This window comes from Oncorhynchus mykiss, chromosome 22 (assembly GCF_057628025.1).
Source record: "Oncorhynchus mykiss isolate SJ-2025 chromosome 22, ASM5762802v1, whole genome shotgun sequence".
Classification (NCBI taxonomy): domain Eukaryota; kingdom Metazoa; phylum Chordata; class Actinopteri; order Salmoniformes; family Salmonidae; genus Oncorhynchus; species Oncorhynchus mykiss.
Genome location: NC_143043.1, coordinates 55338727 through 55359317, shown reverse-complemented (window position 1 = coordinate 55359317; position 20591 = coordinate 55338727). Strand labels below are relative to the sequence as shown.

The window sequence follows — 20591 nt, the reverse complement described above, 5'->3', positions numbered from 1 at the left end:
CATACCCAAGACGACTCAAAGCTGAATCAGACATACCCAAGACGACTCAAAGCTGAAACAGACATACCCAAGACGACTCAAAGCTGAATCAGACATACCCAAGACGACTCAAAGCTGAATCAGACATACCCAAGACGACTCAAAGCTGAATCAGACATACCCAAGACGACTCAAAGCTGAATCAGACATACCCAAGACGACTCAAAGCTGAATCAGACATACCCAAGATGAGAAAACGTAAATTGTAACCGTGCAGATAGTTTTAACATATCCATGAGAAATGCATTGTATTTGATATTATAACGAAAGGTCTGGTTGGGTATATTAGATTTTCCACAATGAAACCAAAAACCAGGTAGTTCAATGTCCATTTTTAAGACGGTTTGGGCGGCAGGTAACCTAGCGGTTAAGAATGTCTGGCCGGTAACTGAAAGGTTGCTGGTTTGAATCCCAGAACCGACCTAGGTGGGTACAAATATAATCTGTCGGTGCCCTTGTGCCCTTGTGCCCTTGTGCAAGGCACTTAAACCTAAATGTTCCTGTTAGTCACTTTGGATAGACGCTAAATGACTAAAACACAATGACCAAGCAATAGTTAAATGCCTATTTTAAGACTAAACAACATGGGGCTGGACAGGAAGTGGGTCAATGCTTTTGAGGAAACACTGTGCCAATGTTGACCCCACCCCCCCCCCCACCCCCGGATGCTTGAGAAAGGGCTGTGTGGAATGCCCCTGGGCACGCTGGGCACGCAGGCTGAGTTGGGAAACATGTCAGCCTGCATGTGTGGGGGTGGAGAGGAGTGGTGTGAGTGGGGGGGGGGGGGGGGGGGGGGGGGGGGGGGGGAGAAGACAAATGTAACAGCAGCACGACAGAGTAGAAATGTCATTTGGAAGGTGCCTGTTCATTATAGGATAGACACTTCAAATTAAAATCACATTTTGTTTGTCACATGCCGATGAATACAACAGGTGTTGTAGACCTCACAGTGAAATGCTGAATACAACAGGTGTAGTAGACCTCACAGTGAAATGCTGAATACAACAGGTGTAGTAGACCTCACAGTGAAATGCTGAATACAACAGGTGTAGTAGACCTCACAGTGAAATGCTGAATACAACAGGTGTAGTAGACCTCACAGTGAAATGCTGAATACAACAGGTGTAGTAGACCTACAGTGAAATGCTGAATACAACAGGTGTAGTAGACCTCACAGTGAAATGCTGAATACAACAGGTGTAGTAGACCTTACAGTGAAATGCTGAATACAACAGGTGTAGTAGACCTTACAGTGAAATGCTGAATACAACAGGTGTAGTAGACCTCACAGTGAAATGCTGAATACAACAGGTGTAGTAGACCTACAGTGAAATGCTGAATACAACAGGTGTAGTAGACCTCACAGTGAAATGCTGAATACAACAGGTGTAGTAGACCTGACAGTGAAATGCTGAATACAACAGGTGTAGTAGACCTCACAGTGAAATGCTGAATACAACAGGTGTAGTAGACCTGACAGTGAAATGCTGAATACAACAGGTGTAGTAGACCTCACAGTGAAATGCTGAATACAACAGGTGTAGTAGACCTACAGTGAAATGCTGAATACAACAGGTGTAGTAGACCTTACAGTGAAATGCTGAATACAACAGGTGTAGTAGACCTCACAGTGAAATGCTGAATACAACAGGTGTAGTAGACCTGACAGTGAAATGCTGAATACAACAGGTGTAGTAGACCTCACAGTGAAATGCTGAATACAACAGGTGTAGTAGACCTCACAGTGAAATGCTGAATACAACAGGTGTAGTAGACCTACAGTGAAATGCTGAATACAACAGGTGTAGTAGACCTACAGTGAAATGCTGAATACAACAGGTGTAGTAGACCTACAGTGAAATGCTGAATACAATAGGTGTAGTAGACCTTACAGTGAAATGCTGAATACAACAGGTGTAGTAGACCTCACAGTGAAATGCTGAATACAACAGGTGTAGTAGGACGTCACAGTGAAATGCTGAATACAACAGGTGTAGTAGACCTCACAGTGAAATGCTGAATACAACAGGTGTAGTAGACCTCACAGTGAAATGCTGAATACAACAGGTGTAGTAGACCTCACAGTGAAATGCTGAATACAACAGGTGTAGTGGACCTCACAGTGAAATGCTGAATACAACAGGTGTAGTAGACCTCACAGTGAAATGCTGAATACAACAGGTGTAGTAGACCTCACAGTGAAATGCTGAATACAACAGGTGTAGTAGACCTCACAGTGAAATGCTGAATACAACAGGTGTAGTAGACCTCACAGTGAAATGCTGAATACAACAGGTGTAGTGGACCTCACAGTGAAATGCTGAATACAACAGGTGTAGTAGACCTCACAGTGAAATGCTGAATACAACAGGTGTAGTAGACCTCACAGTGAAATGCTGAATACAACAGGTGTAGTAGACCTTACAGTGAAATGCTGAATACAACAGGTGTAGTAGACCTCACAGTGAAATGCTGAATACAACAGGTGTAGTAGACCTTACAGTGAAATGCTGAATACAACAGGTGTAGTAGACCTCACAGTGAAATGCTGAATACAACAGGTGTAGTAGACCTGACAGTGAAATGCTGAATACAACAGGTGTAGGTAGACCTTACAGTGAAATGTTGAATACAACAGGTGTAGTAGACCTCACAGTGAAATGCTGAATACAACAGGTGTAGTAGACCTCACAGTGAAATGCTGAATACAACAGGTGTAGTAGACCTCACAGTGAAATGCTGAATACAACAGGTGTAGTAGACCTCACAGTGAAATGCTGAATACAACAGGTGTAGTAGACCTTACAGTGAAATGCTGAATACAACAGGTGTAGTAGACCTCACAGTGAAATGCTGAATACAACAGGTGTAGTAGACCTCACAGTGAAATGCTGAATACAACAGGTGTAGTAGACCTTACAGTGAAATGCTGAATACAACAGGTGTAGTAGACCTCACAGTGAAATGCTGAATTACAACAGGTGTAGTAGACCTGACAGTGAAATGCTGAATACAACAGGTGTAGTAGACCTCACAGTGAAATGCTGAATACAACAGGTGTAGTAGACCTGACAGTGAAATGCTGAATACAACAGATGTAGTAGACCTGACAGTGAAATGCTGAATACAACAGGTGTAGTAGACCTGACAGTGAAATGCTGAATACAACAGGTGTAGTAGACCTCACAGTGAAATGCTGAATACAACAGGTGTAGTAGACCTTACAGTGAAATGCTGAATACAACAGGTGTAGTAGACCTCACAGTGAAATGCTGAATACAACAGGTGTAGTAGACCTTACTTACTTACAAGCCCTTAATTAACCAACATTGCAGTTTTATTAAAAAATAACTAATAATTAAAGAGCAGCAGTAAATAACAAAAAAATACAGTGTGGAGGCTATATACAGGGTATTACGGTACAGAGTCAATGTGGAGGCTATATACAGGGTATTACGGTACAGAGTCAATGTGGAGACTGTATACAGGGGGTACTGATACAGAATCAATGTGGAGGCTATATACAGGGTATTACGGTACAGAGTCAATGTGGAGGCTATATACAGGGTATTACGGTACAGAGTCAATGTGGAGGCTATATACAGGGTATTACGGTACAGAGTCAATGTGGAGACTGTATACAGGGGGTACTGATACAGAATCAATGTGGAGGCTATATACAGGGTATTACGGTATATAGTTAATGTGGAGGCTATATACAGGGTATTACGGTACAGAGTCAATGTGGAGGCTATATACAGGGTATTACGGTACAGAGTCAATGTGGAGGCTATATACAGGGTATTACGGTACAGAGTCAATGTGGAGACTATATACAGGGGGTACTGATACAGAATCAATGTGGAGGCTATATACAGGGGGTACTGATACAGAGTCAATGTGGAGGCTATATACAGGGGGTACCGGTACAGAGTCAATGTGGAGGCTATATACAGGGGGTACTGATACAGAATCAATGTGGAGGCTATATACAGGGGGTACTGATACAGAGTCAATGTGGAGGCTATATACAGGGGGTACCGGTACAGAGTCAATGTGGAGGCTATATACAGGGGGTACCGGTACAGAGTCAATGTGGAGACTATATACAGGGGGTACCGGTACAGAGTCAATGTGGAGGCTATATACAGGGGGTACCGGTACAGAGTCAATGTGGAGACTATATACAGGGGGTACCGGTACAGAGTCAATGTGGAGGCTATATACAGGGGGTACCGGTACAGAGTCAATGTGGAGACTATATACAGGGGGTACCGGTACAGAGTCAATGTGGAGGCTATATACAGGGGGTACCGGTACAGAGTCAATGTGGAGACTATATACAGGGGGTACCGGTACAGAGTCAATGTGGAGACTATATACAGGGGGTACCGGTACAGAGTCAATGTGGAGGCTATATACAGGGGGTACCGGTACAGAGTCAATGTGGAGACTATATACAGGGGGTACCGGTACAGAGTCAATGTGGAGGCTATATACAGGGGGTACCGGTACAGAATCAATGTGGAGGCTATATACAGGGGTGTACTGGTACAGAGTCAATGTGGAGGCTATGTACAGGGGGTACTGATACAGAGTCATTGTGGAGGCTATATACAGGGGGTACCGGTACAGAGTCAATGTGGAGGCTATATACAGGGGGTACCGGTACAGATTCAATGTGGAGGCTATGTACAGGGGGTACTGATACAGAGTCATTGTGGAGGCTATATACAGGGGGTACCGGTACAGAGTCAATGTGGAGGCTATATACAGGGGGTACCGGTACAGAGTCAATGTGGAGGCTATATACAGGGTATTACGGTACAGAGTCAATGTGGAGGCTATATACAGGGGGTACCGGTACAGAGTCAATGTGGAGGCTATATACAGGGGGTACCGGTACAGAGTCAATGTGGAGGCTATATACAGGGGGTACCGGCACAGAGTCAATGTGGAGGCTATATACAGGGGGTACCGGTACAGAGTCAATGTGGAGGCTATATACAGGGGGTACTGGTACAGAGTCAATGTGGAGGCTATATACAGGGGGTACTGATACAGAGTCAATGTGGAGGCTATATACAGGGGGTACCGGTACAGAGTCAATGTGGAGGCTATATACAGGGGGTACTGATACAGAGTCAATGTGGAGGCTATATACAGGGGGTACCGGTACAGAGTCAATGTGGAGGCTATATACAGGGGGTACCGGTACAGAGTCAATGTGGAGGCTATATACAGGGTATTACGGTACAGAGTCAATGTGGAGGCTATATACAGGGTGTTACGGTACAGAGTCAATGTGGAGGCTATATACAGGGTGTTACGGTACAGAGTCAATGTGGAGGCTATATACAGGGGGTACCGGTACAGAGTCAATGTGGAGGCTATATACAGGGGGTACCGGTACAGAGTCAATGTGGAGGCTATATACAGGGGGTACCGGTACAGAGTTAATGTGGAGGCTATATACAGGGGGTACCGGTACAGAGTCAATGTGGAGGCTATATACAGGGGGTACTGGTACAGAGTCGATGTGGAGGCTATATACAGGGGGTACCGGTACAGAGTCAATGTGGAGGCTATATACAGGGGGGTACCGGTACAGAGTCAATGTGGAGGCTATATACAGGGTATTACGGTACAGAGTCAATTTGGAGGCTATATACAGGGAGTACCAGTACAGAGTCAATGTGGAGGCTATAGACAGGGAGTACCAGTACAGAGTCAATGTGGAGGCTATATACAGGGTATTACGGTACAGAGTCAATGTGGAGGCTATATACAGGGTGTTACGGTACTGAGTCAATTTGGAGGCTATATACAGGGTATTACGGTACAGAGTCAATGTGGAGGCTATATACAGGGTGTTACGTTACAGAGTCAATGTGGAGGCTATATACAGGGGGTACCGGTACAGAGTCAATGTGGAGACTGTATACAGGGTATTACGGTACAGAGTCAATGTGGGGACTCTATACAGGGGTACCATTACAGAGTCTATGTGGAGACTATATACAGGGTATTACGGTCCAGAGTCAATGTGGAGACTATATACAGGGGGTACCGGTACAGAGTCAATGTGGAGACTATATACAGGGTACCAGTACAGAGTCAGTGTGCGGGGGGTACCAGTGTCGAGGTAATTACGTACTTGTAGGAAGAGTTATTAAAGTGACTATGCATAGATAATAACAGAGTAGCAGCAGCTCAGAAGAGAGGGGGGGTGTGGGGGTGGGGGGGGCAATGCAATTAGTCTGGGTGGCCATTTGATTAGATGTTCAGGATTCTTATGGCTTGGGGGGTAGAAGCTGTGGTTTATTAGCTGCACCAATCAAAGCAGTGAAGTGTGTAGTCATGAACCAACCCTTTAGTGGTCTAAACCAATCATCTTGGAGCGACGGGGGAGCAGGGTTGCAAAGTGCAATCATACCTCGCATTTATTCCATTTATAAAGTGATCAGATAAATATATATATATATTTTTTTATTCAGATGGATTATGTTTTATTATTTATTATGTTTTTTTTTCTTTTTCTGGTAGAAAAAGGGTTTTAAAAACATCCGTGTCTCAAGTGTTTGGCTTCGGCGAAAATCTGTTTGGCTCAGCTCAGTCGCAACTTGCAAAAGGGGAAGAATTTTAGCAGGTGTTTCTGATGAATTAACAGCCTTGCTGGTGGGTGGCAGTATTCCAGTAAAATCCAGGGAAAATAAGTAGACTGAAACGCCATCTCATAGTGGAGGAGCACGCCATCTCATAGTGGAGGAGCACGCCATCTCATAGTGGAGGAGCACGCCATCTCATAGTGGAGGAGCACGCCATCTCATAGTGGAGGAGCACGCCATCTCATAGTGGAGGAGCACGCCATCTCATAGTGGAGGAACACGCCGTCTCATAGTGGAGGAGCACGCCATCTCATAGTGGAGGAACACACCATCTCATAGTGGAGGAGCACGCCATCTCATAGTGGAGGAACACGCCATCTCATAGTGGAGGAACACGGCATCTCATAGTGGAGGAGCACGCCATCTCATAGTGGAGGAGCACGCCATCTCATAGTGGAGGAGCACGCCATCTCATAGTGGAGGAGCACGCCATCTCATAGTGGAGGAGCACGCCGTCTCATAGTGGAGGAACACGCCATCTCATAGTGGAGGAGCACGCCATCTCATAGTGGAGGAGCACGCCATCTCATAGTGGAGGAACACGCCATCTCATAGTGGAGGAGCACGCCATCTCATAGTGGAGGAGCACGCCATCTCATAGTGGAGGAGCACGCCATCTCATAGTGGAGGAGCACGCCATCTCATAGTGGAGGAACACACCATCTCATAGTGGAGGAGCACGCCATCTCATAGTGGAGGAGCACGCCATCTCATAGTGGAGGAACACACCATCTCATAGTGGAGGAGCACGCCATCTCATAGTGGAGGAGCACGCCATCTCATAGTGGAGGAGCACGCCATCTCATAGTGGAGGAACACGGCATCTCATAGTGGAGGAGCACGCCATCTCATAGTGGAGGAGCACGCCATCTCATAGTGGAGGAGCACGCCATCTCATAGTGGAGGAGCACGCCATCTCATAGTGGAGGAACACACCATCTCATAGTGGAGGAGCACGCCATCTCATAGTGGAGGAGCACGCCATCTCATAGTGGAGGAACACACCATCTCATAGTGGAGGAGCACGCCATCTCATAGTGGAGGAGCACGCCATCTCATAGTGGAGGAACACACCATCTCATAGTGGAGGAACACGGCATCTCATAGTGGAGGAGCACGCCATCTCATAGTGGAGGAACACGCCATCTCATAGTGGAGGAGCACGCCATCTCATAGTGGAGGAGCACGCCATCTCATAGTGGAGGAGCACGCCATCTCATAGTGGAGGAACACGCCATCTCATAGTGGAGGAGCACGCCATCTCATAGTGGAGGAGCACGCCATCTCATAGTGGAGGAACACGCCATCTCATAGTGGAGGAACACGCCATCTCATAGTGGAGGAACACGCTGTTGTTTTTCTCCGCTATGTCCCCACTTCATGCCCCCACCCCCACCCCAAAATATAATACTTTTGACTAAAACTATTGACTTATGACTTCAATCGTTGCGCAACGTCATGGGTATGCTGTGGGCATCATCTTTTCAAAAGTTAATTTTCCCTCCTTTTTGTTAAGTTGGGTCTGTGCAAATGTAGCCTCTGAGTGCTATTAAATTATATCCTTCAAATATGTCAAAGGTTTAAAAAAAATAAATAAATTATTGTATTTCAATAATTATATTTAAGTATTATTTTTGTATTCTGTATTTTTCAGTGCCACATAAACCTGCCCAGTTGCTTCTGCTGTGCCATTCCATGTCCTGGTGAGTGAGACAGGGATATTACAGCGTTTGCGAGTCTCAACTTGCACCCTAATCTCTATATAGTGCTCTACTTTGGACCAGAGCACTTATCCCACTACATAGCTAATAGGGTGCCATTTGGCACTGGGCACACAAGCGTCAGGTCACGGTAGGTATAAATAGCTTCATCTGTCATGGCAGGGAACTTCTAACACCCGGAGAGGCTGCCATACAAGTTACAAAGGTAAGACATGTTGAAGAGAACACCGGTTGTTGCACAGTCATGGCTTTTTTTTGTCAGCTTTCAGTTTCATTTTACTGTGCGTTATTTTTCTGTAGTGTTGAACTTCACATGTTTAGTTTTCCAGGTTCTATTGTTTGATTGATCTACTCATTTCTAAATGGCCTGATCGGATATTAGTTATGGCCTTTAACGTTTAGTTTAAGCAGCTTCAATCGGCTTTTATCAAACGGGCCGATACCAAACACTTGCTTTTAAAACCGATAGTGAATGTAATCGCTAAGTTGTTTATTTTAATACACTTTTAATAAATGCAGGTAGACAAAACGAACACCAATACCATCTGGATCAATACCTGTCTCTGCCTGTCTCTGCCTGTCTCTGCCTGTCTCTGCCTGTCTCTATCTGTCTCTGTCTGTCTCTGCCTGTCTCTGCAGCACCTGTCTAAAGCTGAGTCACTGCTGCTGCTTGTCTGTCTCTGCCTGTCTCTGCCTGTCTCTGTCTGTCTCTGCCTGTCTCTGTCTGTCTCTGCTTGTCTCTGCCTGTCTCTGTCTGTCTCTGCTTGTCTCTGCAGCACCTGTCTAAAGCTGAGTCACTGCTGCTTCTTGCCTGTCTCTGTCTGTCTCCGTCTGTCTCTGCCTGTCTCTGCCTGTCTCTGCAGTACCTATCTAAAGCTGAGTTGCTGCTGCTTCCTGTCTGTCTCTGCCTGTCTCTGTCTGTCTCTGCCTGTCTCTGCCTGTCTCTGCCTGTCTCTGTCTGTCTCTGCCTGCCTCTGCCTGTCTCTGTCTGTCTCTGCCTGTCTCTGTCTGTCTCTGCCTGTCTCTGTCTGTCTCTGTCTGTCTCTGTCTGTCTCTGCCTGTCTCTGTCTGTCTCTGCCTGTCTCTGCCTGTCTCTGTCTGTCTCTGCCTGTCTCTGTCTGTCTCTGCCTGTCTCTGCAGCACCTGTCTAAAGCTGAGTCACTGCTGCTTCTTGCCTGTCTCTGCCTGTCTCTGTCTCTGCCTGTCTCTGCCTGTCTCTGTCTGTCTCTGCCTTTCTCTGCCTGTCTCTGTCTGTCTCTGCAGCACCTGTCTAAAGCTGAGTCACTGCTGCCTTTTTCCTGTCTCAGCAGCACTGATCTCCTTGCCTGTCTCAGCAGCACTGATCTCCTTGCCTGTCTCAGCAGCACTGATCTCCTTGCCTGTCTCAGCAGCACTGATCTCCTTGCCTGTCTCAGCAGCACTGATCTCCTTGCCTGTCTCAGCAGCACTGATCTCCTTGCCTGTCTCAGCAGCACTGATCTCCTTGCCTGCTGCTAACCCTGTTGCTTCTCTTGCCCTTTTTATTGCAGGGCTGGTCTACGGACTTGTATACACACACACACACACACACACACACACACACACACACACACACACACACACACACACACACACACACACACACACACACACACACACACACACACACACACACACACACACACACACACACACACACTCTCCCTCTATCTCCCCCCGTTCCCTCTGACAGACTAGTCCCCCTCATGCAACAGTCCGCTCCCTCGCTCCCAATTTAGTCCCCGCTGCTCTCAGGGACTGGAGCACAGTTGGATCATGCTCAGGAGGTGACACGAGCAGCCCCAGTAAAACCGTCTCTCTCTCAGCCTGCTCCGTCCACTCCTCTCCCTCTGTCCAGCCCAGCCTCTCCTCTCTTCAGCCTCAGAGCCATGGAGCCTTCCCATGAGGTAATGAAGCAGAACATTCTCACCTGTCCTCCTGAAGCATGTTGTTGTGTTGTGTGTTAAACAGGTTTTACGACAGCTGCACGCCTACATGGATGGTTAGGAACTGAAGACTGCTTCACTGTGAGAATCTACAGTTGTAGACGACACCAGTACAGTAGACTGTTGTAAATAGATATACTTGTTGTTGTTGTTGTTGAACTGTTAGCACGTTGTGAAATCTTATCAACGTTGATACCGTAGCCTACATCTTGTAACCTCAAGTGTAGAAGTGCCAAGCGTCACAATCCCGGTCTCCAGAGAATTGCAAGCTGCGAAGCCAAATACTTCACACATTTTTCTCTCACCCTTTTCATGGAGACATTGGCTTGCCTCAGAGCAGAAGAAGACAAGGTTTATATGAAAATCTAGTTCGATGAGGTTGAAGCGAGAACAACATTCATTTTTTTGGGGGGGGGACATAGTTCAGAGAACTGGTACGGGCTCTAAATGTCTTAGTTAGCTGTTGCTAAGACCCTGTGTCGTTCTACCTCAATACATTCCTTTTGTTTGTAGCTCTCAGTCCCTGCTTGATATGTGTCAAGGCATTCTGTTGATAGTGTTGACAAGCTCTTGTTTTGTATTTAGCTTCCTGGCCCTGTGTGGCAACCCTCACACCTGACTGCTTTACGGTTAAACTAAGCACGATGTATGTCCTTACAACACACCGTATGAGTTGGCATACAGTACATGCAGTACATATCGCAGTATTGAACATCTATATAAATAAGTCACTGTTATGTTGCTTCTTAATTAAAACCCATGTATCTATGTTTTTAATGACTGGGTAATGTCTGTGAGATCTACTCTGTGAGATCTACTCTGTGAGTTCTACTCTGTGAGTTCTACTCTGTGAGTTATACTCTGTGAGTTCTACACTGTGAGATCTACTCTGTGAGTTATACTCTGTGAGATCTACTCTGTGAGATCTACTCTGTGAGTTATACTCTGTGAGATCTACTCTGTGAGTTATACTCTGTGAGATCTACTCTGTGAGTTATACTCTGTGAGATCTACTCTGTGAGTTATACTCTGTGAGATCTACTCTGTGAGTTATACTCTGTGAGATCTACTCTGTGAGTTATACTCTGTGAGATCTACTCTGTGAGTTCTACTCTGTGAGATCTACTCTGTGAGTTCTACTCTGTGAGATCTACTCTGTGAGATCTACTCTGTGAGTTATACTCTGTGAGATCTACTCTGTGAGTTATACTCTGTGAGTTATACTCTGTGAGTTCTACTCCGTGAGTTCTACTCTGTGAGATCTACACTGTGAGTTCTACTCTGTGAGTTCTACTCTGTGAGTTCTACTCTGTGAGATAATCTGTGAGCTCTACTGTGAGATATTCTGTGAGCTCTACTGTGAGATATTCTGTGAGCTCTACTGTGAGATATTCTGTGAGCTCTACTGTGAGATATTCTGTGAGCTCTACTGTGAGATATTCTGTTCCCATCAGATATGCAGATATGCATCTTCAACCCGGAAATGTAACTCAAATGACGTGAAACTCACACAGACACGCATAGGGAGTTGAAGAACCAGTAATTATAGAATCTTCTGTCTTTGTGCAGGTCCCTTTCATGGATGGTCTCACTATGAAGGAGATAGGTAACTCTCATGTGTTTAGTGTGTGTGTGTGTGTGTGTGTGTGTGTGTGTGTGTGTGTGTTGTATCCATACTGTTGTATTGCTGCTATACCAGACAGACCTTTTCACACTACCATGCTGACAGAACCAACCTGTCCTGGTTCTACCGTGCCGACAGAACCGACCTGTCCTAGCTCTACCATGCCGACAGAACCGACCTGTCCTGGCTCTACCGTGCCGACAGAACCGACCTGTCCTGGCTCTACCGTGCCGACAGAACCGACCTGTCCTGGTTCTACTCAAATTTCACATTGTCCTTCTTCAGCACGGTCCCAGCTGCTACGGTGGATGTGTAGCCAACCAGGCCAGTTCAGTGCACCTTGGTTTGGCTTGGCCTGGTTCGATTTGGCTTGGCCTGGTTCGGTTTGGCTCGGTAGTGTGACAAAGCCTCTCTGAGAGTGTGTTAAGACAGTGGTTCTGAATCCTCTTCTCTGGGACCCACCAAGGTTGCACAGTTTTTTGTTCTAACCCTGAACTACCCGATTAACATAACCCAGGGCTTGACGATTTGTTGACATACTGGCTCTGGAATGGATCAAATCCATGGGGGGGTTAAGGTTTTTTCGGGGTGAGGTTAGAGAAGCCCTGTGTCAGGACACTGACGGACCTGTGGCAGGGTGCTCCACCCCTGTTCCTCCCTGCAGCCCCATCCTCGGCCCCAGATGCCAACGTCTACACCAAGTTCATGAGGAACCACTGCTGCTACGACGCCATTCCTACCAGCTCCAAACTGGTCATCTTCGACACCACCTTGCAGGTACATTCAATCTCCCCCAAAAAGCTCAACTTCAACACTGCGATGTTTTTTCGTGGGTTTAATTCCCAGAGGCACCACCCGTACGCACGTATGTCTGTGAGTTACATTGGATAGAATCGTCTGCTAAATGGCAGATATTTCTATAAATTGTTAATTTAATAGGTCATAAAACCTTTTTTTTTGTGTCTTAAATGGGAAGCGGTGAAATGTCTTTGCAACAATGAGCGACCAGACACCCAACACGACCAGAGTATCAGAGTTTCTGTGTTTTTTTGTGTGTGTTTCAGGTAAAAAAAGCTTTCTTTGCTCTGGTGGCGAACGGTGTTCGGGCGGCGCCGCTGTGGGATAACAAGCTGCAGTGTTTTGTAGGTAAGGTAACCTGGAACCCGAGCATTTCCCAATCTGGCATCTAACCTTTAAAGTCCAATGGGTCAGCTATGAGTTTAGACTCAGATTACAGACAGACACCCTGTAATATCAATGCAGCATTCCTCTCAAACCCCAACAACCCAGCTCCGCTTCCCCTGCTTGGGGATCAGCTAGGCGACTGTCTGGGTTCAGAGGTTAGGGTCCCTGAAATTAGACCGTAGGTAGTGGAACCATAAAGTAAGTGCCGGATGGTTTGAAAAGGTGTAAGTTACTGCTGTGTGGCGTATTCTGCGGTTTTGGTTACACGTCTAACTGTGTTTCCTGTGAATAAGTATTTTATAAATATATAAATCCCTTATGAGGCTACTAAACATCCCTCCTGGCCGGGTCCGTTCCACCCTTCCCACCCGGCTGGTCTGGTTTCTGGATTAGGCAGCATCCCAAAATGAAACCGTATTCCCTACGTTAGTGCACTACTTTTGACCAGGGGCCCTGCACACTATATAGGGAATGGGATTCCATTTGGACCTTAGCCCTGGGCTGTTTTCTGGGTTAGAGCCAGATCCATCTCCTCTGCAGAATTTGGTGCCAGAGATCTAACTATAGTACAGCACCTGAGCTCCTCTATTCTGCATCCCAAACGGCACCCTGTTCCCTCGTCAAAGAAGTGTACTATATAGGGAATAGGGTGTCGTCTGGGAAAGAATCCTATAATCCCCTGCACCCTTTCTGTGGTTATTTATACACAGCTACACCACTGAGAATGTCACCGGGCCCTCATACAGGAGCTCACCAGATGATTGAACCTGTCTGTCTGTCTGTCTGTCTGTCTGTCTGTCTATCTGCCTGCCTCTGTCTCTGTCTGTCTACCTACAACATAGTTTAGTCCCATTTAAAGCTTCGTTCTTTCCCTGTATCCTTCCAGGTATGCTGACCATCACAGACTTTATCAACATTCTCCACCGGTATTGGCAGTCTCCTCTGGTGAGTGATCTGTTGTTGTTGGACCTGGCATCCAGATGACTGGAGCTGGAGTACAAAGCAGGAAGCTCATCATAATGCAGGACCACAGAAGTAGAAGTTATATAGGACCCTGCTACTGTCTCACTAGACACTAGTCTTACACAGTATACCGTTGTGTTGTATGGTATATACAGTGCTAGTCCAGGAGGCTACAGTGCCTTGCGAAAGTATTCGGCCCCCTTGAACTTTGCGACCTTTTGCCACATTTCAGGCTTCAAACATAAAGATATAAAACTGTATTTTTTTGTGAAGAATCAACAACAAGTGGGACACAATCATGAAGTGGAACAACATTTATTGGATATTTCAAACTTTTTTAACAAATCAAAAACTGAAAAATTGGGCGTGCAAAATTATTCAGCCCCCTTAAGTTAATACTTTGTAGCGCCACCTTTTGCTGCGATTACAGCTGTAAGTCGCTTGGGGTATGTCTCTATCAGTTTTGCACATCGAGAGACTGAAATATTTTCCCATTCCTCCTTGCAAAACAGCTGTTTTGCAAGGAGCTCAGTGAGGTTGGATGGAGAGCATTTGTGAACAGCAGTTTTCAGTTCTTTCCACAGATTCTTGATTGGATTCATGTCTGGACTTTGACTTGGCCATTCTAACACCTGGATATGTTTATTTTTGAACCATTCCATTGTGGATTTTGCTTTATGTTTTGGATCATTGTCTTGTTGGAAGACAAATCTCAGTCCCAGTCTTAGGTCTTTTGCAGACTCCATCAGGTTTTCTTCCAGAATGGTCCTGTATTTGGCTCCATCCATCTTCCCATCAATTTTAACCATCTTCCCTGTCCCTGCTGAAGAAAAGCAGGCCCAAACCATGACGCTGCCACCACCATGTTTGACAGTGGGGATGGTGTGTTCAGCATTGTTTTGCATTGTTGCCAAAAAGTTCAATTTTGGTTTCATCTGACCAGAGCACCTTCTTCCACATGTTTGGTGTGTCTCCCAGGTGGCTTGTGGCAAACTTTAAACAACACTTTTTATGGATATCTTTAAGAAATGGCTTTCTTCTTGCCACTCTTCCATAAAGGCCAGATTTGTGCAATATACGACTGATTGTTGTCCTATGGACAGAGTCTCCCACCTCAGCTGTAGATCTCTGCAGTTCATCCAGAGTGATCATGGGCCTCTTGGCTGCATCTCTGATCAGTCTTCTCCTTGTATGAGCTGAAAGTTTAGAGGGACGGCCAGGTCTTGGTAGATTTGCAGTGGTCTGATACTCCTTCCATTTCAATATTATCGCTTGCACAGTGCTCCTTGGGATGTTTAAAGCTTGGCAAATCTTTTTGTATCCAAATCCGGCTTTAAACTTCTTCACAACAGTATCTCGGACCTGCCTGGTGTGTTCTTCATGATGCTCTCTGCGCTTTTAACGGACCTCTGAGACTATCACAGTGCAGGTGCATTTATACGGAGACTTGATTACACACAGGTGGATTGTATTTATCATCATTAGTCATTTAGGTCAACATTGGACCATTCAGAGATCCTCACTGAACTTCTGGAGAGAGTTTGCTGCACTGAAAGTAAAGGGGCTGAATAATTTTGCACGCCCAATTTTTCAGTTTTTGATTTGTTAAAAAGTTTGAAATATCCAATAAATGTCGTTCCACTTCATGATTGTGTCCCACTTGTTGTTGATTCTTCACAAAAAAATACAGTTTTATATCTTTATGTTTGAAGCCTGAAATGTGGCAAAAGGTCGCAAAGTTCAAGGGGGCCGAATACTTTCGCAAGGCACTGTATGTGTGTCTCACACGATATACCAGGGCTCTCTAACCCTGTTCCTGGAGAGATACCCTCCTGGAGATTTTAACTCCAACCCTGTCCCTGGAGACATACCCTCCTGGAGATTTTAACTCCAACCCTGTTCCTGGAGAGAGACCCTCCTGTAGGTTTTAACTCCAACCCTGTTCCTGGAGAGATAAATCTCCTGCTGTACACTTGTGTCTTCCAGGTAGAGATCTACGAACTGGAGGAGCACAAGATAGAAGACTGTAGAGGTGACTATAAACCTGTAGATGTGACTGTAGAGGTGACTAGAAACCTGTAGATGTGACTAGAGACCTGTAGAGGTGACTGTAGACCTGTAGAGGTGACTGTAGACCTGTGGAGGTGACTGTATACCTGTAGAGGTGACTGTATACCTGTAGAAGTGACTGTAGACCTGTAGAGGTGACTGTAGACTTGTAGAGGTGACTAGAGACCTGTAGAGGTGACTAGAGACCTGTAGAGGTGACTGTAGACCTGTAGAGGTGACCAGAGACCTGTAGAGGTGACTGTAGACCTGTAGAGGTGACTGTTAACCTGTAGAGGTGACTGGAGACCTGTAGAGGTGACTGTAAACCTGTAGAGGTGACTAGCCACCTGCAGAGGTGACTGTAGACCTGTAGAGGTGACTGTTAACCTGTAGGTTCCTAGAAATAGATAGCACCATGGAATCCCCTTGTGGTTTTATTCTAGGTATCCATAAAACCACTTTGAAACAATTGCTGTAATATAAAGAAGGCTTTATGAAATACATTTGATTGATTAAAAGTCTTGTTTACATTCTCTCTCTCTGTGTGTTTCTTCCTGCTTCATGATCCAGAGGAATTGCTGAAGTACTCCAACCATACTCTGATCAGTATCACACCTGACTCCAGGTAACTAGCGGTGCCGTACCTTCTCGAGCCCCTAGTCCCCACAATTCTTTGTGCCGTCTCGCTAACTCCTAAGCCTCTTGCCGTCTCTTGTTCTCTACAGCCTTTTTGATGCCATCTATTCTCTGCTGAAGTATAAGATCCATCGGCTGCCTGTGATCGACCCAGAGTCTGGCAACGTCCTGCACATCCTCACCCACAAACGCATCCTCAAGTTCCTGCATATCTTTGTGAGAACCTCTGATAAACAACATGTAATGATTCTGGACACTTGATAGCCTGGTCCCAGATCTGTTTTTTGACATATCTTTCCAATTTCTATGGCCATTGTGACAAGGACCATGTAGGAGTTGACAGGACATCTCAAACTGATCTGGGACCAGGCTAGAAACTTTTTCAGCCGCCATTCTTTCCTCCCAGGGCACCATGATCCCGAAGCCTCGGTACCTCCAGAAGAGAATTGAGGAGGTGGACATTGGAACATTTAAACAGATTGCTACTGTCCGGGAGACAGACACGGTGTACGACGCCCTGGCCATCTTCGTACAGCGGAGGGTTTCCGCTCTGCCAGTGGTCAATGAAGAGGGTATGTGTCTGGTTTCACCTCAGTGATGAAAACACCTTTAACATTTACTTCCACTAACATTTAGGAAAATTAGAGCTATTTTGTTTTACGATGCCACATGCTAGGGTAAGCTCTTTAGCTTTAGTTTGAAAGACAAATGCTAGGGTTAGCGCTTTAGCTTTAGTTTGAAAGACAAATGCTAGGGTTAGCTCTTTAGCTTTAGTTTGAAAGACAAATGCTAGGGTTAGCTCTTTAGCTTTAATTTGAACGACAAATGCTAGGGTTAGCCCTTTAGCTTTAGTTTGAATGACAAATGCTAGGGTTAGCCCTTTAGCCCTAGTTTAAATGCCTTATGCTAGGGTTAACCATTTAGCCTTAGTTTAAATGCCTTATGCTAGTGTTAGCCCTTTAGCCCTAGTTTAAATGCCTAATGCTAGGGTTAGCCCTTTAGCCCTAGTTTAAATGCCTAATGCTAGGGTTAGCCCTTTAGCCCTAGTTTAAATGCCTAATGCTAGCGTTAGCCCTTTAGCCCTAGTTTAAATGCCTAATGCTAGCGTTAGCCCTTTAGCCCTAGTTTAAATGCCTAATGCTAGGGTTAGCCCTTTAGTCCTGGTTTAAATGCCTAATGCTAGCGTTAGCCCTTTAGCCCTAGTTTACATGCCTAATGCTAGGGTTAGCCCTTTAGCCCTAGTTTACATGCCTAATGCTAGCGTTAGCCCTTTAGCCCTAGTTTGAACGCCAGCCTTATCTGTATGTCTTCTGTTTTCAGGGAAAATCAAGGCCCTGTACTCCAGGTTTGATGTGATTGTAAGTGGCACCATGTCAATAACTCTGCATTGTGAAGGAAAACAGCACGCAAATGATTCACATGGGAAATGTTCCATGGATTTGTCCCCCCCCCCCACCTCCCTGTGTTGCTGTAGAATCTGGCCGCTCAGAAGAACTACAATAACCTGAACATGACCATGCAGGAGGCGATCAGTAGCAGGGCCTGCTGTGTGGACGGGGTGCTGAAGTGTTACCCTCACGAGACTCTGGAGACTATCATCGATCGTATTGCTAAGGCAGAGGTAAAGACTACTTTAAGTTATATTTAGTGTGGTACTTTACTGAAGTTGTTTCCCTGCTGGTCGTGGTGTACTGTCCCTGCTGTGTTCCTCCTGTCACCGTCCTGTATATAGTAGTATAGTACAGTAGTATAGCATAGTATAGTAGTACAGTATAGTACAGTAGTATAGCATAGTATAGTAGCATAGTATAGTAGTATAGTATAGTACAGTAGTATAGTACAGTATAGTACAGTAGCATAGTACAGTAGTATAGTATGGTGCAGTAGTATAGCATAGTATAGTAGCATAGTATAGTAGTATAGTATAGTACAGTAGTATAGTACAGTATAGTACAGTAGCATAGTACAGTAGTATAGTACAGTAGTATAGTATGGTACAGTAGTATAGTATAGCAGTACAGTATAGTACAGTAGTATAGCATAGTATAATACAGTAGTATAGTATAGTAGTACAGTATAGTACAGTAGTATAGTATAGTATAGTACAGTAGTATAGTATAGTACAGTAGTATAGTAGTATAGTACAGTAGTATAGCATTGTAAGTACAGTTGTATAGTAAAATACTGTAGTATAGTACAGTAGTATATTATAGTACAGCAGTATAGTACAGTAGTATATTATAGTACAGTAGTATAGTATAGTAAAGCAGTATAGTGTAGTACAGTAGTATAGTGTAGTACAGTAGTATAGTATAGTACAGCAGTATATTATAGTACAGTAGTATAGTATAGTACAGTAGTATATTATAGTACAGCAGTATAGTGTAGTACAGTAGTATAGTACAGTACGGTAGTATATTATAGTACAGTAGTATAGTATGATACAGTAGTATAGTACTGTAGTATAGTCTAGTACAGTAGTATAGTCTAGTACAGTAGTATAGTACAGTGCAGTAGTATATTATAGTACGGTAGTATATTATAGTACAGTAGTATAGTATAGTACAGTAGTATAGTGTAGTACAGTAGTATAGTCTAGTACAGTAGTATAATATAGTACAGCAGTATATTATAGTACAGTAGTATAGTCTAGTACAGTAGTATAATATAGTACAGTAGTATATTATAGTACAGTAGTATAGTCTAGTACAGTAGTATAGTCTAGTACGTTAGTATAGTATAGTACAGTAGTATAGTGTAGTACAGTAGTATAGTCTAGTACAGAAGTATAATATAGTACAGTAATATACCTATTGACTCTGGTCCAAAGTAATGAACTACATAGGGTGCAATTTGCCGTGTCTCTTCCCTTCCTCCTCTTCTTCCACCCTCGCTCCTCTTCTTCCACCCTCTCTCCTCTTCTTCCACACTATCTCCTCTTCATCCACCCTCTCTCTTCTTCCTCCAGGTTCACCCTCTCTCCTCTTCCTCCCAGGTTCACCCTCTCTCCTCTTCCTCCCAGGTTCACCCTCGTTCCTCTTCCTCCCAGGTCCACCCTTTCTCCTCTTCCTCCAGGTTCACCCTCTCTTCTCTTCCTCCCAGGTTCACCCTCACTCCTCTTCCTCCCAGGTTCACCCTCGCTCCTCTTCCTCCCAGGTTCACCCTCACTCCTCTTCCTCCCAGGTTCACCCTCTCTCCTCTTCCTCCCAGGTTCACCCTCTCTCCTCTTCCTCCCAGGTTCACCATCTCTCCTCTTCCTCCAGGTTCACCATCTCTCCTCTTCCTCCAGGTTCACCCTCTCTCCTCTTCCTCCCAGGTTCACCCTCTCTCCTCTTCCTCCAGGTTCACCTCTCTCCTCTTCCTCCAGGTTCACCCTCTCTCCTCTTCCTCCCAGGTTCACCCTCGCTCCTCTTTCTCCCAGGTTCACCCTCTCTCCTCTTCCTCCAGGTTCACCCTCTCTCCTCTTCCTCCCAGGTTCACCCTCTCTCCTCTTCCTCCAGGTTCACCCTCGCTCCTCTTCCTCTCAGGTTCACCCTCTCTCCTCTTCCTCTACTCTCTCTCCTCTTCCTCCCAGATTCACCCTCTCTCGTCTTCCTCCCAGGTTCACCATCTCTCCTCTTCCTCCAGGTTCACCATCTCTCCTCTTCTTCCAGGTTCACCCTCTCTCCTCTTCCTCCCAGGTTCACCCTCTCTCCTCTTCCTCCAGGTTCACCCTCTCTCCTCTTCCTCCAGGTTCACCCTC

At 45.4% G+C, this 20591-nt stretch overlaps 1 protein-coding gene across 4 annotated transcripts in view; it reads left to right on the top strand.

Annotated features, from left to right (window-relative positions):
- Positions 1-10009: 10009 nt before the first annotated feature.
- prkag3b (protein kinase, AMP-activated, gamma 3b non-catalytic subunit) overlaps positions 10010-20591 on the top strand; it is a 36868-nt gene continuing 26286 nt past the window's right edge. Inside the window, exons 1-11 of one of the 4 annotated variants that reach the window (XM_090216456.1) lie at positions 10010-10353; positions 11962-11998; positions 12653-12793; positions 13081-13162; positions 14088-14146; positions 16151-16196; positions 16784-16838; positions 16939-17065; positions 17256-17421; positions 18170-18207; positions 18324-18470. In XM_090216456.1, coding sequence (XP_090072582.1) covers positions 12722-12793; positions 13081-13162; positions 14088-14146; positions 16151-16196; positions 16784-16838; positions 16939-17065; positions 17256-17421; positions 18170-18207; positions 18324-18470 — 792 coding nt within the window. In that variant the 5' untranslated portion in view covers positions 10010-10353; positions 11962-11998; positions 12653-12721. The remainder of the gene's footprint in view (positions 10354-11961; positions 11999-12652; positions 12794-13080; positions 13163-14087; positions 14147-16150; positions 16197-16783; positions 16839-16938; positions 17066-17255; positions 17422-18169; positions 18208-18323; positions 18471-20591) is intronic. The other 3 variants (XM_036959479.2, XM_090216455.1, XM_036959480.2) reach the window with 3 other exon arrangements.